At 42.8% G+C, this 17,535-nt stretch overlaps 1 protein-coding gene across 3 annotated transcripts in view; it reads right to left on the minus strand.

Moving 5' to 3' along the window:
• FGF14 (fibroblast growth factor 14) overlaps nucleotides 1-17,535 on the minus strand; it is a 291,424-nt gene that overhangs the window by 90,657 nt on the left and 183,232 nt on the right. The window contains exon 1 of one of the 3 annotated variants that reach the window (XM_035114704.3): nucleotides 8,782-9,784. The exons of the other annotated variants lie outside the window; for them this stretch is intronic. Within the exon in view, the coding sequence (XP_034970595.1) occupies nucleotides 8,782-8,977 (196 nt within the window). The 5' untranslated portion in view covers nucleotides 8,978-9,784. Of the gene's footprint in view, nucleotides 1-8,781; nucleotides 9,785-17,535 lie in introns of those variants that run through there. 3 annotated transcript variants of the gene reach the window in all.

Raw genomic sequence — 17,535 nt, forward strand, 5'->3', positions numbered from 1 at the left:
TTGTATAAATCTGGTAAAAATGGAAAATAATAATAAAAAATAATAAAAATGGGTGAGCTCTCTTTATAAAATAAAAGGCGTTTCTAGCAAAATAAAACTTTGCAGCAAAACAGCAGGAAGCTGCGAAAATAAAATTGCAATGGATGAAATATATAGTATATGCTACGGAAAGCAATTATTGAGGAACACATGCTTCATTACAAGACATTTTTACAGCAAGCCCACTTTGCATCACTAAAATTATACATGAATACAAAATAGAAAATTGCATATAATGAAGTACACTAACTTAGCATCGAAGACAAACTGACATGAAAAGGTAGATGTACAATTTACATAGATAATTGCAGGCTTGTAAATAACCACTTGCCTAGTTGCTGGTGGTGAGTAAGTACTGCCTCCAGGAGACTAGGTAGGAAAAGGTTATTTCCTCTTTTTTTAGGGCACTACTGACTCATGTAAGTACAGTATGTGTGGGCAACTGGGTCATTTTAAAAATTGCAACAGAGGATGTGTTATTTGCCACACTGCCAAACAAAATGATTGGGGCATATTGTACCAAATAGATTTGGGGGGGAAAGGGCTCTGATTTCCTGGCTGCTGCTGGCGCAGCAAATTATCAGCTGTATCCAAGTAACAGCCATCTTTTCTTCACATGCAGCAGTCTGTGTGAAACCTACAGTGTGCATGTATGGTTTGACAGATCAGTGCCAAAGTATTTTACTTCCATTGGGAGTGCAGTCAGTGATTCCTTTGCCACATTTTTACTGGATCACTGCACTATGGATATAATGCAAATCAGATTTATCCTGCCTTCATGCCCCTACCAGCAAAATTAAAAATAAAAATAAAAATATCGCATTACAGGCTTCGAGCCACAGGTATCTTAATTTTATTCTGCAAAAGAATTCTCTTTTCAGTACTCCTAACCAATGAATCAACCAATTATCACTTGCTCGGTTTGAGAAAGGAGCAAAGGCACCACCACCCCCCACAAAACCTATTGAAACATTCTTAGTTCAATTGATAACTGCTGCTGCTCTAAGACCTTGGGGAAGCCCAGCTATGCTGGCATAACTGGGTGAGGAGCTTCAACTGACATTCACATCCCTGTCAATGAGCAAACTTTGCATCCACCTAGTAGAGGGAATTTCCATCCCACTGGTGTCAATGGGAGGGCAAAATTACAATCGCTTTCCCCATTATCTGCCCTGCCCTTGTCACCGTGACAGAACATAGGAAATGCTGTAACTCAACACCCACTCACAACACTACCAGTAATACAAACTACGCATAAACCATACATCAAATGATAGGTGGTGAGGCACAGGGCTGTATCAATGATGTTACACAGACTTTGAGCTCACAACAGGGAACCCTGTTGAAAGGAAAAGGGACACTTAGCATAAAAAAGGGACACTTAGCATAAAAAGAGATCACTTCGCAGAAGATTTATGTCCTAAGCACCACCAGACGTTTCTGCACATTGTGAACACTTCCTACCCCTAGAACCCTGGAAGCTACCCTGCCTCAAGGCTCCAGGCAGGACCAGCCAACACCAATCTCTACTCCTGTATAACAGCTGGGAATGCAAGGATAGAATACCCTACACCAGGCACGTCCAACAGGTAGATTCTGATCTACCGGTAGATCACTGGACGTCTGTGGTAGATCACTGGTAAACTACTGGCTCCCCCCGAAGAAGCTCAACAACTCTGGCTCCCCTAAAAAAGCTCAGCATTTTTGCCCTGCTTTCCTCCCCCCCCAAAGATAGCTCAACAACTTTGACCTGAACCCCTAAAATGGGGCTTTCCTTCTCCTGGAAAAAACCCTGAAAGGGGGTAGATCACTGCCAGTTTTTAACTCTGAGAGTAGATCGCAGTCTCTTGGGAGTTGGCCACCCCTGCCCTACACAGATAAAAAAGAGAAGTGTGAATCACGTGCTGTAATGGGGAGCTGCTCCAAGCGTATTCCTTGCCTATGCATACAAATGCTGAGCCTGATCTGAACTGTATTGCTCTAACGGTGCAATATGGTGTCCACCTACACAGGCAAGCAGGTAAGCTCTCTGTTGGCGATCTCTTACCTGCTCATACAAACACTTACTGTTTCAAAGACTATGCACTCCAGCTGCTATCTATTGTTTGCTGTCCTCTCTGTGTCTCTCTGTCTCCCCTTGTTCTCCACAAGCAGCTCTTCCACAAACACAGCACCAATCTCACAGTTCTCACAATACCAGCCAGTCCCACCTCATAACCTGTAGAAGCAGTAACAAGGATGCTCTCGGCTGTTCCTCTGTGAGCTTGTTTACCCCAGGCAGGCTGCCACACCCTTGCAAAGGTTAATTGCAGACAGTTGTACCACGGATGATGCTCCCAGTACGGAGCTAGTACCTGATAGATCAACAAGCCTGCTACCCTTCTGCTGTCAAACCACTGACCAAGACACAGAAGCCTTGTTGAGATGAGTGTTTGGCAACCCTATACTGTACATACTTCTTTCCCTTTCAGAATCTCATATATTCTGAGTAAGAACTTTGTGTCACGTGTGTAGTTTCTTTGTTGCTATGGATGGGCAGAAAGGTACTCCTTTGCTCCTCTCTAGTTTAATCTTGTCTCAGCTGGCCTCAGGATTGGATGGTAAGAAGAAGAGTGGCCTCTCCCCTCTCTGCTTACTGTGGTTCTCTTGACTATGAGGGGGTCAGGCATCTCAGAGTGCACAGATAGGATAAGTGCTGCTGCCAGGTTATACAAGGCAGTCAGTTTGCAGGAGAGGGAGGTTTCGTGGGGCTGTGCCACTTGCCTGACCCCCCCCCCCCCGGTCTACTCATTGCTGCATGCTGGGACAGAGGGGGAGGGAGCAGGGCAGCAGCAGCAGGGTGGGCATGGTACAAATGGAGCCAATGCAGTTTTCTTGCCAGAACATCTGCACCATGCTGACCTCATTGCCACTACACGCCTATCTATCCCAGTATACAGCAGACTCAGCCAGAGGGAGGTCAGGTAAGTGGTACAGCCCTATCACACCATCTGCTACTGATAGCAGGAGGGCGTCTTGATCACATGGATTGCCAGTCGGAAGGGTGTGCTAAAAGGGCTGGTTGCAACACTCCTGGTGATTGGCTCATGCGTGCCTCCTGTTTTCCTAATGTGGTATGTACAGGGACTTCCAATGTATCAAACAGGAGCTGTTCCACCATACCAGGAATCCTCCTGCAGTCCTCGTGCTCCTGGGATCCTGGTGGGTCTTGAAACTGGGGTTGGGGTGTGAGCCACTGTAGGCTGCTTTTGCCACCAGCCTGTGTCTAGGGCTGCCCCCTTTGCCTCTCTCAACCCTGCCCTTCAGTTATTTGGCCATGGAACCATTCCCTCCCTTGAGGGTCTTGAAGCCATGTCATGGGAGAACTCTCTCTCTCTCTCTCTCTCTCTCTCTCTGTGTGTGTGTGTGTGTATTTGTGTGTAGACCAGGCACCCCCAAACTTCGGCCCTCCAGATGTTTTGGACTACAATTCCCATCCTCCCCGACCACTGGTCCTGTTAGCTAAATATAATGGGAGTTGTAGGCCAAAACATCTGGAGGGCCACAGTTTTGGGGATGCCTGGTGTAGACACTCTACCCAGGAAGATATATTGATGCTGTATTGTGTCTTTTCTATATTTCCCCATGTACTGTGTTCCTAAAATACTGCTTGTAGGTGGCATGAGTGAATTTGAACTCCGGCCTATAGGGATGCCTTGGGACTGGAAGCACTGGGGTTGTTGCTAGCTGTGCCAATGGGGGTAGTGGAGTGGGAGCACTTGGTGGTACCACCTTGCATGAGTTGTGTTTGATGATGCAAGGTGGATGTTGGGAGCATGTCCCCTTCATTCAAAGGGGGCCTTCATGTGTGGGTGGCATGTCAATATCATTGCTGGCACAGTCCCTGGTCAAATTGGTCAATATATAGTGAATTTTGTGTTTGTCGTGTTGTGTATAAAGTTCTGTGGCACTTTCACCAGCGTAGCAGCAGTAGAGCTCTGGATTTTTCAGCCCACCCCACCATTTGCATTGCTACAGAAATTACATTTTACATCATTGTGTATTAAACTACAATACAGATTTGCAAGGCGAATGTACAAATTCCCACATATAAATTAACCAACAGATGTATGGGTGGGTGTGAACTTGTTTGAAAGTAATTATTTTACACCCCAATCATAAGCATGTTTACTTGGAAGTAAGGGAGGGCAAATATGTCAATTTTTGTTTCCTTCAGTTCCTCATCACCCCACCCCACCCCATTTTAGAGTTCTCTACATTTCCAGATCAGTTTGCAATTTTTTTTAAAAAAAAAGTCTTCATGCAATTTAAACAGCAAAATTATCTCAATATACACATTTCTGTAAAGCAATTTCTCCTAATGCGATGCATTTTGTGTGTGCTATTTTCACTAATATACACATTAGTATGCACACCATATCCTAGTCTATGCATTTCTTTACACATCACTTGTCTGGAGAACTAGATTACAAAATTTCTGGAAGTGTGAATTTTGAACTATAGATATGTTTCAGAATGTGTGAATTAAGTTGACCTTTAAATGCAAACTGAATGCAATTTCTCCCCCATCGAAGTAAACCAGATTGGTAACAATAGGATTATAACTTACAAAATACATGTGTTTACAATTGCACAGCAAGTATCAGTAAACACACAAAAGGTTGAAGCAGAGTGATAAAGTTTCATGCACAAATAATTCTCATTTGATAAAAGATGAAATAAAACAATAAAATGGCAAGCATCTCCTTCCCAGAACACACACCATACGTGAAATATTCCAGTTGCTATCAGCGAAATGTACTGCACACAAAATTTGGACAGTCAAGCATTTCAACCTAATACCATCAAAGCAGGTTTTAGGAACATCCCTAGATACAATATGAAAAAGCTCAGTATGTGCTCTGCTAACATCAGTACAAAAATTATGACTGATTCTAATTGCATTCAGTTTCCCCCCTTCATCTATAACTTTCTGGAATCAACTGGAAGGCAAGTACTAAATCAACACCTGATTCTAGAAGGCAAATACTAATTTTCCCAGAATCTACAAACATGGAAAACTGGTTCATAATTATTATTTAGCAACCTAAAACATCATAGGAAACCATAGCAATATTTTTCCACACAAGTGGCAAGTATTAATAGTTATCCAAATTTAATTAAACAATCTTTTATGCAACCCCACACTACCCCTTTCTTAAAAAAGAAGTTTAGGGAATCAGTAGATTGATGTTTTTAAAGACAGGCAAAACATATGTCATCACCTGTAAGGGCAACAATGTGGTTTAGAACCAATAATAAATAGTGGATCCGATGTTCTTAATTTTCCTTAAAACAAGACAGTTTTGATTAACAAATCCCGTAGTACATTTTCTAGGAGAATATACAAGAAACTCTCCAAGTGTATTCTATAAATAGGTTCTATAAACATTTTGTATATGAAACAGAGGGTACAAAAATGCAAATGGTTTAAGTGAAGGTAATATTTTCATTATGCTACGCTAATATGGATTGGATCTGTCCCACATACTGAAATTGTAACATATGACTAAAGGAACATTCCCTAATAGAGAATCAACCTGAATTGTTGCTTCTGCTTGTTGGGTTGCCTTCTTAAAGGAGTCGCCTTAATTTCTCATTTTACACTATTGTTGTTCACATAACAACTCTTATGATCTAATAATGTTTTAAGCAGATCGCTAGCTTTAGTGATTAGCTCATTTTAAATATAATGCAATTATTAAATACAATCCCTCTCCCATAAATGATAAGTCAAACAAATATGTGTGGATATCAAGCATGCTTGAGTTGCTAAGGCCATAAAGTGGCATCACTGTGTGTAAAACTAAGCAAACAGGACAACAAATAGGGGTATTAATGTTGCTTCGCTGAGGCTGCTCTTGGGCAGATACAGCGACTATCAGCTATAAGCATTGCACTACCTTTACTAAAAAAGACAAGATGACTAGATTGTGGAAATCAGTGTCACTGTTATTTTATTGTCACTAGTTGCAGTTGTAAGGTAATTTCACTTGGCTATGCCACTGCTTTCCCAAAAAGAAAAAAGAAAAAGCTAATTCACCCTTTCAGCAATAATTTAACAGTCTAAAACATTATTCTTAAATTTTATCAGGAACGTATATGTGTTGGTTTAGTTTACGTTTCCATAAGTGAAACTTCTTATTAAGTACAAGTTACATCCTAGAAAGCAGTGCATGGCTTTCTTAGCCAAGAAAAGCATTTCAGTATTGATACACCTTGTGATAGGAAGGACCTCGTTTCCCAGAAGTGCAAACCTTACATGCTAGTACAAGTGGCAAAGTATAGAACCAATTAAACTGAAGAGGGGAAGGGGTTGTTGTTTTTGTTGTTGTTTCTGAGGTCTTCCTAGTTTTAGTTATGGCAGGGATGATGCTAGCTTTGTCACAGCATCTGCAGTTTTAAAAACCAGAATTACCAAAAAAAAAAAAAAATCCAAGGGAGAGAGAGAGAGAGATCAGATTTCCCATTACACTGATTTTATGGTCTGTTTGCACTTTGATCAAATCCATCTGAAGCAGGAATATATATATATATATATATGTGTGTGTGTGTGTGTGTGTGTGTGTGTGTGTGTGTGTGTGTAACAGCTCCCTACCACCACCAAGAGTGCACTGCACTGTGCGTAAAACCAGAAAAACCAGAAATGTAAATCCACAATTGCATGATGCACCTGGTGTATCCATATACGTAAGACTCCTGAAATATAGTTCCAATATAGTTAAGACTCCTCCAATTATTGTTACTTGAACTGCCTTCCCTTGGGAGGCTCACACACCTAGTGATAAACCGTGCTTAAAAGCAGCCCAAAGAGACAAAATGAAGGAACGGTGGGGAGCCCACAGTGCTAGACTGTCCAAAGAAAGGGAAAGAAATTCAGCAAAATCAGCGTTAAGGTTCAGAAAGGTAGTGTTAAGACAACTGTCCATGGTTTTCCAACTGGTGACAGAGCATTCCCAGTGCGTTAAGAAATGTACTGATTAAAAATCAACCATGGCTGGAGTGAGCAAGCTACAGAGGCTGCAAAAACAGGGTGTAGTGGGAATTGGGGTTCCCCCACATTCAACACTCTGAGGATTCTCCACTTCAACAACTGTAGATTCTTAAAGTGACAGTGCCCCAGAATGCTTGCCCTGCCTTCTCATGCTATCAGCTTTCTAATACTGAAACAATGGGATGTATTATAAAATACAGAACACACTACATACTAGTTATTACTTCACTCAAAACACAAAAAATTATATGGATCTTTATACAATTTATTCAGGGGAAATCTTTCTCTGTGTGTGTCTTCATTAAAACTTGCTTTCTTAAAAAATAAATAAATAAATGCCCTGAATGCACTTAGATTGACACTGGAAATAATTATTTTTTTTACTTGATTCAATTCACAAATTACAATTATAAAACACATTTCTCTTTCCTAACATTGTGCTTCAGATTGGAACAATGGGTGATCATTGCAAATATGAATTGTCTCTTAGAGCTGCTTCATGCTGGGATTTCTTTGTATTCATAAATTATAAAAATCTACAAAATCTAAAGGCAAAGAAACAGCACAACAAAAGGGAATAATAAAGGTTTAGAGGATTTACTGTTGCATCATGTTATCCTTCCAAGGCTGCTTTCAACCATTAGTATACACAACTCTTTGCTCCACGCAGTGGGTAGGAAATACACTGAAATCTGTATAGAGCTCTCAGGTTTTTTATCCTTGGCTTCAGAGGGTGGGATGGGACACAAGTTAGAATCTAGTTAGCAGATATTGAAGAGCAACGTATTTTGTTGTAGTTACAGACCATTCACAACCCACCTAGTACAGTTGAAATAGTTGGAGGAACACTGATTTAGACACTTTGGTATGAATGAAGATAAAGTAGCATAAAGCAATCCCACATATTCGGTATCACTCCCTTTATCTGGCATTAATTAATATGAAACAATTATCTTTCCAATTCTATACCAATAATTACCAGCCTAGACTAGAATTACCATTTCAGCCATGAGCTTTAACTAGAAGGGTGGGTAGGAATCCATTCATTTACCTCTCTTTGACACCCCGAGTGGGAGTGTGACAAGAATATCTAAACAACTGTGGATAAGTCCTTGCCTTAACCAAATGCCATGATTTGGTTGAGAACCAAGCACTTTAAATGCCTGTAATCCAAACAATTCAGTGGGTAGCCCTGGGCACATCCCTTTCCCACTTCTGTACAATGGGCACAATTACTTATCCCACAGACTTGGGATGACATTTTTAGCGTAGCTTAGCTGCCTCTTAACACACTGGAAGCATCCAGTTTTGATAATCAATTCTAGGCGGTTAAATAAGACAAGGGCTTTCTTTGCCAGTCCCAAAGCATGCTTATGTACTGAAAGCGAGGGTTCTCCTTCACATTACTAAGAGAGGGGGAGAGAGCTTCTTCAGAACAATTAACCCAGAGACAGCCTCAGTTTCCCTCCTGTAAAATGGGCACGACCCTAATCTACAAGTTGGAGGTTTCTCGCACTGCAAGCTCTACAAAGCTCCTAGAAGTAGCAGTTCCCCCCTTCTTTGCCCTTTACCAGCGAGTTGTGGCCCAAGTTTGGAAACCGCAGGTCATTCCTTCCAAGGCACACACAAGCGCATAGGGGACATACACACACACACACACACACACACACGCACACGCACACGTACACACATACACAAAACACACACACCTTGGCGCCGCAACCTCCTCTTCTTGAGGCCAAAGATGCGGACCTTGGAAAAGATATCCACCAGGTTCCCATTGCAAAGCCCGCGGTTCTTGCTGGGGCTGTTGCGCCTCCTGCTGGCCGAGGGCCGGTCCCAATGTTGCAAGTCGCGCGCCTGGCGCTTCTGCCGGATCAAGCCGCTGGCGATGGCCGCGGCCATGGCCTCGGTCCGTCGTCGGGCGCTCCGCGTCCGCGAGCGCCCTGCCCAAACGCAGCGGAGACGGGCGCGGGGCTTGGCTCAGCCGAGGCGCCGACCCATCTCCGGAAGGCCAAGGACGGGCAACTGGAAAGAAAGGCGCGGGTATGGGTGGTGGCGGCGAGGAAAAGTCCTCTGGTCACCACATGGAGTCGCCTGGCTTCAGGCCGAGCGGGAGCAGCAACAAGCAGCACCCGCGGCGGATGCCGTGTCTTCGGCGCACGGCTTATTCTGCCCGCTGGTCCATGGCTGCTGTCGCCGCTGCCGCCGCCGCCGCCGCCGCTCCGGCCGCCGGCGCCGTGTCCTCCTCGTCGTCGGGGCTGCCTCCGAGTGCCTGAGAAAGCAGCATCTGGAGACCGCCCGCTTCGGCTCCGGAGAGAGAGCGCGAGCCTTAATCGCGGCGCTTCAGTCCCACCCTAGCCGCCACCCCGCCACACACTCACACGCGCACACACTCGCGCTCACCCTCCTTCTCCCTTCCCGAGACGACTGAGGGAGGGGATTTGTCCTTGGGGTGGGAGAGAGGGGAGAGGGGGGGAAAGGAGGAGGGGTAAATCGCACCACACGAAAACCCAACAGCAAGGAGAATGCTAATCAAAGGGAAGGGGGCGAGGGAAAGAGAGGTGGGCTCAAAAAGCCTCGCCGCAATTGAAGGGAGGAAATTGCTTGTCGCCGAGAGAAGCCCACGCTGCCGCCCCTCGGCTTCCAGTCAGGCTTTTGTGACTGCCGGGAGCTTGTGTGTGAGAGTGTGCGTTGCGCGGGCGCGCGCGTAGGGCAGAGCGCGCGCGTGTGGTTCATCATCTCTGTGTTTGTGTGTGTGAGAGAGAGAGAGAGGCGGAGGAAGGGGGGGCAGAGGTTAGGTGCTTGACTGAGGGAAATTATGCACGGGAAAGTGTGAGACGGCGCGCGCACGGATGTGAGAAAGAGAGACGGAGAAGTTGTAATTTGGTGTCTCTGTACGCCTCTCTCCCTCGCTCCAGAAAGTCTCAGCTCTCTGGGTGAAAGTGCAGTCAGAGCCAGGAAAGCGACAGACTGCTTCCGCGACTTTCCCTCGCGTTCCCGCCACACAGTCTTGCCTGCCTTGCCCCACCCGGAATAAGCGGACACCCCGCGAGACCCCGAGTTAACCGGGGTTAGAATTACGAATTAACGGCCAGCACCGTAACGCCACCCCCCGTGCATTCAAGATTCGCACATGTGGTGGTGGGGTTGCAAGAGCAGAGAGGCTCTTCCCTACGTAACCACGATAGACTGGCGTCGCGCGCGGGTCTCTTTGTTGTCCCCGCCGAGGCGGCTCTCTCTGGGGAACATTTGTGGCTGCTTTGCCTACGGCGGGGCTGACGGGATACTCTTGCGGAAGGACGCGGCGGGGATGGCGCCCAGAGGCGCGCGCCGCCTTAGGGCCGGCGGCGGTTGCGCGAGAGTCACAAGTCGGCGGTGCCCAAACCCAGCCGTTCTGCTTCGGCGGCGGCAGCACCCTATTCTCTCGGGGCTCGGAACCGGACACGCTGCTGCTTGAGGCGAAGACTAATTCCCAGGCAGGGGAGGATGAGCTGGGAAGGGAAAGAGAGAGATAGGCGCGCTTTCTGCTCCAGAGCATCAGCGCCTGGCTGTGGCTTCTCGGACGCAGCGAGCTGACCAACAAAGACAGTCTTGGCTCGCGATCTCTCTGGGCTTGTCTTGTTTCCATGTGGAAGGAGGAAAACAGGGAAGGGAGATGGAGCCAGGCGTTCCAGGCATCATGGCATTCAAAGGAAGGGCGAACCGGTTCCTCTTAAGATCATCTTTCAAAACAGGACGGATTCAGTAGCTTCTATTGCCAAGCAAACACATTTAGTTGTACAGGTGGGCACCACTAGATTTATTGAGTTCTGTAGTGGCCACTGAAAACTCAACTTCACCCTGTAGTCTGTGAGGCTGGAATTTGGCTCTCATTTGTGCACCACTGGTTGTTTTTTTAAAGTTTTATGGAAAAAAGAGCCCCGAGATTCTGTGATTAATTTATTTGTCTGCCAAGAGCTCAAGCATGTAATTATGATAACTGCGTGCTCCAGTCAAACTCTACATGTCTGCTACAGATGGAGGCTCAGATGCAGGGGAAAAAACTCATATTTGTTGCTGGGCAGGTGCGGTGCATTTTCTTTCATTGACACCTTAGCACAACAACGCCAGCTAGGGCAAGCAGGACTTCCAACCTGGATTGATTCCGAGCTTCACCTGTCTGCCACACAACAGACAACCCACTACCAGTATGGCACCAGAATGAGTGCCATGTGGTGCAGTGGTTAGAGTGCTGGGAGACCAGGGTTAAAATCCCCACTCAGCTGTGAAGCTTGCTGGGTGACCTTGGGCGATTCGCTAACTCTTAGGATAAAATGGGGATGAGAACTGTGTATGCCACCACGAGCTCCTTCAAGGGTGGCAACTTGAATAAAATATTTTTTGGGGGTGGGCAGGTAAGTCCCGCCTCACACAATCAATCACAAGACATGGTGCACACACACCATTTGAATGGCAATACCTATCAATTGGGGGGGGGCTTGTTGTGCCCTCAAATATTGTATGGGGGGGGGCAATGGGACCTCAGCCCCTAGGAGTTGACTCCTATGATACAAATGATAATGCTAATGCTAATGCTAATAATATGGTTTGTGAGGATTCCAGACATAAAAAGTATTCTGCAGACACGCCCATACTTGGTACCAGATTAATCTGTCGCTGCCAAGATAGTTATACTGAACAAAATAGATTTTCAATTATGTATTAACTATAACAACATTCACTTGTGAAACTTCATTAACTTTAGAACCTCACTTGCTATGTGAACTTTTAACTTAGACAAAACCCACTACAAGCCTATGTAAGGAACTACTCTTTAAGAGATACATACAGATCTACAGCTTCCTGTCCCATCCAAAGCATCTGATAACTGGAAGATTGGATGAGCAAGAGAACTATTTACAGCCTTACTCATTATTCCCCTTCAAACAGATCTTTTTCAACTTTAGCTGAACCTGTGAGCTTCAGTTGAACTTTAGGTGAAAAAGTAGTGCTTACATTTTTTTTTTAATGCTTAGGCACACCCTTTAAAACAAAATCTCCCAAATATGAACACCAGAGCAGTCCATTGTTAGTTGATTATTTTGTATCTCTAAAGACAACTGCCAGCATCCTCTAAAATTATTTTATTAACAAAGCATAGTTACTTACATCAAGTCGAAGATGTTATGGTTTTAATTCTATCCTCCAGCTTCAATTTTTGTTCTTTTACATTAGACCAACATGGAGAAGCACATTTTCAGATATCTGGAGAATGTATTTTTGTGCTTCTGTGGTTTTTTTTTTTGAAGTGGTTATGAATAAATGGAAATGCAAGCATTTATATTTTGTGCCAATACAAGGAATTCCTCCTGCTAGAACTTGCCCAATACAATTTACTGGCATTAAACACTATTTGTTTCATCTGCATTTTGCTTTGGAATATATTCTTCAACACACAACATAATGTTATCATTTTTCAAAGCCCAATGTTTTCTGCACAAATATGCTGTTTGCAAGGAACAGCTTTGACAGACTGCAGTGTTCTGTGGGAGCTTTCTCTTGATCTCCTTTAACTGCCTGCTCACTTTAATCAGGACCTTGGACAGTAGGGCGTGTTGAATTTTTCATCTTTAAAAATCCTGATTTGAGGGGTGTTAAAAAGTTGTGGTATGATTAGGTAATTTGAAATATATTTTGGTTATTTGTAAATATTTAGGTCTTGCTTGGTAAATCTCTATGTGAAAAGTTCCTACTTTTTACCATTTTTTAATTTTTTCTGTCATTTATAAACATATAGGTTATTCCCCAATTTTGATGAAAACAGATGTTGATAAGTGCCTAAAATTGATTACAAGATACAGTGGTACCTCGCAAGATGAAATTAATTTGTTCTGCAAGTTGCTTCGTATAGCGAAAAACTCATCTTGCAAAGCATGGTTTAAAATTTTCCCGGTTTACCCGGTCTACCCATTTAGTTAATGCATTCCTATTTGTCTTGCGAAGTGCGGTCATAGGAAACTTTGTCTTGCGAGTCGCCTCGCGCAACACAAAACGCTTTCATCTTGTGAGTTTTTCATTGAGGCATTCGTCTTGTGGGGTACCACTGTATTGTAGTTCTCTTATATATGTATTGTAGTTATCTGTACTATTAATATTAATATTATACAACAGTATGTGATATCTTTTTTGCTTTCTACCACCAGTCCACCCACTGAGGTTGTTGGGGTTTCAAAGCCGAAATGCTCTGACAAGTAGATTTATTGTCTATCCAAGATAGACAGAATGGGGTGGCATGAGGACATCTAACCAGCCCTAGCGATTGTCTTCTGTGTTGCATTGGAGACTGGGGGCTGGGGTCTTGCTTGAATATGTTACAGAGCATCTCTGGTACCAGAACAATTGTGTGGTCATAGCAGAGAATTGTGTCCCTTTGTTACTCACTCCCACGCTTTGCAAACAGAATTTTATTCCCATGAAGGAGAAAAGCATGTTTTCTTTGAAGAATAGCTATGATGATAAACATGATAATGAAGTCTATGCAGAGGACTGGATAAACTACTTGGAGGTGTTAAAAATACACTGTAAAGTAGAGCTACCAAAGTTCAGTCGAGTGACGGTCATTCCTTATTGGATAAATTGGGGCGGTGCAAAAACAGCATTCTGATAGTGTAGGATTAAGGCTGTTGGGCAGGCACCCAATCTTAAGAGAAGGATTGCCACATTTTAAGAAAGACAAGATTTTAGTTCCTTCAATAGTAGCATGGATAATAAGCACTATGGTAACCCTTCTATCACAGTGATGGAAGGATGGAAATACTATATATTCTCCTGCTTCAGAACCATTAAATGAACAGAAGTCTTGACCTGCATGGAATATGGTTTCTCTAAGTCTGACACCATCTTTGTGAGGATCAAGAGCAGGCCTTTAGATTCTACAGGAATCAAATTTTAACAGTGTACACTTCTTTTGAAGAGCATGGTCCAGGGGGCTTCTGCCAGTGGCTCTCCTACTCAGATGTGGGCCCTCAGCAGATACATGATCTTTGGGCAAAAAAAATGAAAGGCACAAATACAAGATGGGTGACACCTGGCTTGAGAGCAGTACATGTGAAAAGGATCTAGGAGTCTTGGTAGACCACAAACTTGACATGAGTCAGCAGTGTGATGCAGCAGCTAAAAAAGCCAATGCAATTCTGGGCTGCATCAATAGGAGTATAGCATCTAGATCAAGGGAAGTAATTGTACCACTGTATTCCACTCTGGTCAGACCTCACCTGGAGTACTGTGTCCAGTTCTGGGCACCACAGTTTAAGAAGGATACTGACAAGCTGGAACGTGTCCAGAAGAGGGCAACCAAAATGGTCAAAGGCCAGGAAATGATGCCTTATGAGGAATGGCTTAGGGAGCTGGGTATGTTTAGCCTGGAGAAGAGAAGGTTAAGGGGTGATATGATAGCCATGTTCAAATATATAAAAGGATGTCATATAGAGGAGGTAGAAAGGTTGTTTTCTGCTGCTCTAGAGAAGTGGACACGGAGCAATGGATTCAAACTACAAGAAAGAAGATTCCACCTAAACATTAGGAAGAACTTCCTGACAGTAAGAGCTGTTCAGCAGTGGAATTTGCTACCAAGGAGTGTTGTGGAGTCTCCTTCTTTGGAGGTCTTTAAGCAGAGGCTTGACAGGCATATGTCAAGAATGCTTTGATGGTGTTTCCTGCTCGGCAGGGGGTTGGACTGGATGGCCCTTGTGGTCTCTTCCAACTCTACAATTCTATGATTCTATGTGATAACAGCCCTTGAAGTTGTTAATTTATTTTTCTTTTTTCTTTTTTTACTATAATAGGATGTTATATGATAAAGTAATGATATGTTGTTACAGCTGGAAACAAAATTTCTTTATATTTTCACTTGTATAAAATGATTAAAAACGTTAACTTCGCTTCAAAATGCGAGTTTTCGGCTTTTTTTAGTGTATTTCAAACAGATCTCAATTTACCAAGCTAAACATCAACCAATCATAAAAATAATTGCAGATTTGGATTCCTCATGTGCAATAACATATTTTTAGAACCCCTCATTGAGCAAATTTGAGATTTTTTTTTTCGTCCTTAAATGACATGCCCTATTGGACAGTGCAAAACAAAGGTTTTTAGTACTGTAGAAACATCCCAATTAAGGGCATGGGAAATGAGATACAACCATATTTAGCCTTATACCTAAGATGCCCCACATCAAAAACATCACCTCAGATAAAGGCTTCCTGAGTAGTTTTCATAGAATTGTAGAGTTGGAAGGGACGCCAAGGGTCATAAATTGCAGCCCCCTGCAACGCAGGAATCTCGACACAAAGCCTCCCATCCAATTTGGAACCCTGCTGAACCCTGCTTAGCTTTGCAATGTGCTAGCAGTTTTGATTGCTGCACCACATTTTGAACATGTCATGTTAAGTTCTTCACTTTGAACAAAAATGTGAACAGCAACCATTAGATTCACAGAACAGTGGTAATAATGGTGAGACTGAGAATAGCTTGTTCTCTAAAAGCTTTATATACATTAACACTAATAACAGTAATACTAAATATGTTCCATTCAACATTAAGTCCCATTGCTTTTATTGTGATATTATTATGAGTGTTTATGGCTCCAGTCTCACACCCACTTATTTAGGAGTAAGTCCTTTTAAATTCAGCAAGATGTACTTCTGAACAGGCATTATAGGATTGCACTGTGATGCTGATTGGTCCATAACTAATCCTTCCACCTCTAAAATATTACATATATTTATAACACATGATTATTATTTCTGAATGAGCACTTCGTTTGCCAACATTCAGCAAGATCAAACCTTTTAAAAGCAGCTTTAAAACGTTAGAAAATCAAAGGCAAAACACACATACAATTGTCTACCAGTGTTGTACTCCCCCATTATGGATTTTTGCTACATGGGACAGAAAATAAGTGAAAATCTCAAGCATTTTAAAAACAGCTTGAAAAAGAAGCCACTATATTTGTTTTTTATTTGCACTAAACCACTGTAAATAAAATACCATCCAAGAGGACACCTATTCTATCCAGTGAAGTACCCTAATAGTCTCTGTGATAGGTATCTTCCTACATCATGTTCATTTCACTTATTCTAAACTGTAAATTTTATAGTCTCACCGAATATAATCAGGTCATACATTTGCCAGTCTCAGTCTATGATGGCTGAGGGGGGATTTTATAGTATGGAAAAAAATGCAAATAAATAGTGGAATAATGTGGAAGGTGTGATCCCCCCCCCCCCGGAAAACAAAAGTAAATTCAATTCTTCCTACTTCTAATCTGAAAATGCAGGGTAGTTGTTTACAGCATTAGATGTTCCAAGGGAAACTCAAGAGAGCCATCTGCTGTCTTAAATCTGTGATAAAATATTTGCACTTCAAACTAGAGAAAGGGATTTGATAGCAGAGAGATTTTCAGAACGTGAACATATTGTTTGCTTATGTGGCCACCAACTAACAAGGTATGGTTTTAGATTGAAGACAAGTGTCACACTCTGTATTAAAACATTCACCAGTTTCTGATTGAAGATAAATATAACAAGTGACAGTAAGGGGGGGAATCTTTTAGATTCTTGTTTATCTCTCCTCCTACCAGCTCATTCCCAGGTGAATATCTAAAGTGCATAGTTACATTGTAATCTTGTGGATGATTGGATGTATTAATATTGGCATTATAGAGCCATTTCCACCATTATGATTTGACAACAATACACTCTAGTGACTGAAAAACATCACACAGGAAGAATCAAAATACATGGCTGCTACTAGGAAAGATTTGTGTATGAAGAGAATCTGTAAGTGACTTGAAATGACTTGGTTTTTCAAAAATGTCTGTGTACATTAATCCTTTTTCTATCCTTCCTGTAGCTAGGCTGTCTCAAGGTAATTACCGTACTTCCTTAGATGACACGTTAACAGTGATAATCCAGAGTCTGTGGTAAGAATATTTTGCCAACTCATTATCTTCTTAAAGTCAATGAATAAAGGCAAAGGTATTAGCAAAAAGAAGAAAAAAACAAAGGAAGGAAGGAAGGAAGAACTGCACTTTTGTTTGGTGGAATTACTGTAAAACAAAACTCTCCCCCTTAATAACTTGTTCTAATGAAGAATAGTAATGCTTTGGTAAATAGGATAAATACTGTCCAGACTTGTTAGCTGAAGGCTTTAAACCAACTTCCCAATAAATCCGTTATTTTCTTGTGCAGTAACTGTAATATACAAATGATTGGATTTGTCCTTCTTAATTTCATATCATGATTTTTGAGGGACAGTGCAATCCTGAGCTCAGTGGAGTTTACTCCTAAATGAGTACAGAATTCCAGCCTCTCTCACTGCCTAGCCTATCTCCCTTCTTTCAGCAACTCTGGCCTAGTTGTCACTGAGATAATGAAGTTTGTCTGGCTTGCACCACTTCAGTCTGCAGGTGCAGGCTCAAA

The sequence above is a fragment of the Zootoca vivipara genome, chromosome 4, assembly GCF_965207765.1.
Source record: "Zootoca vivipara chromosome 4, rZooViv2.hap1.1, whole genome shotgun sequence".
NCBI classification, from domain to species: domain Eukaryota; kingdom Metazoa; phylum Chordata; class Lepidosauria; order Squamata; family Lacertidae; genus Zootoca; species Zootoca vivipara.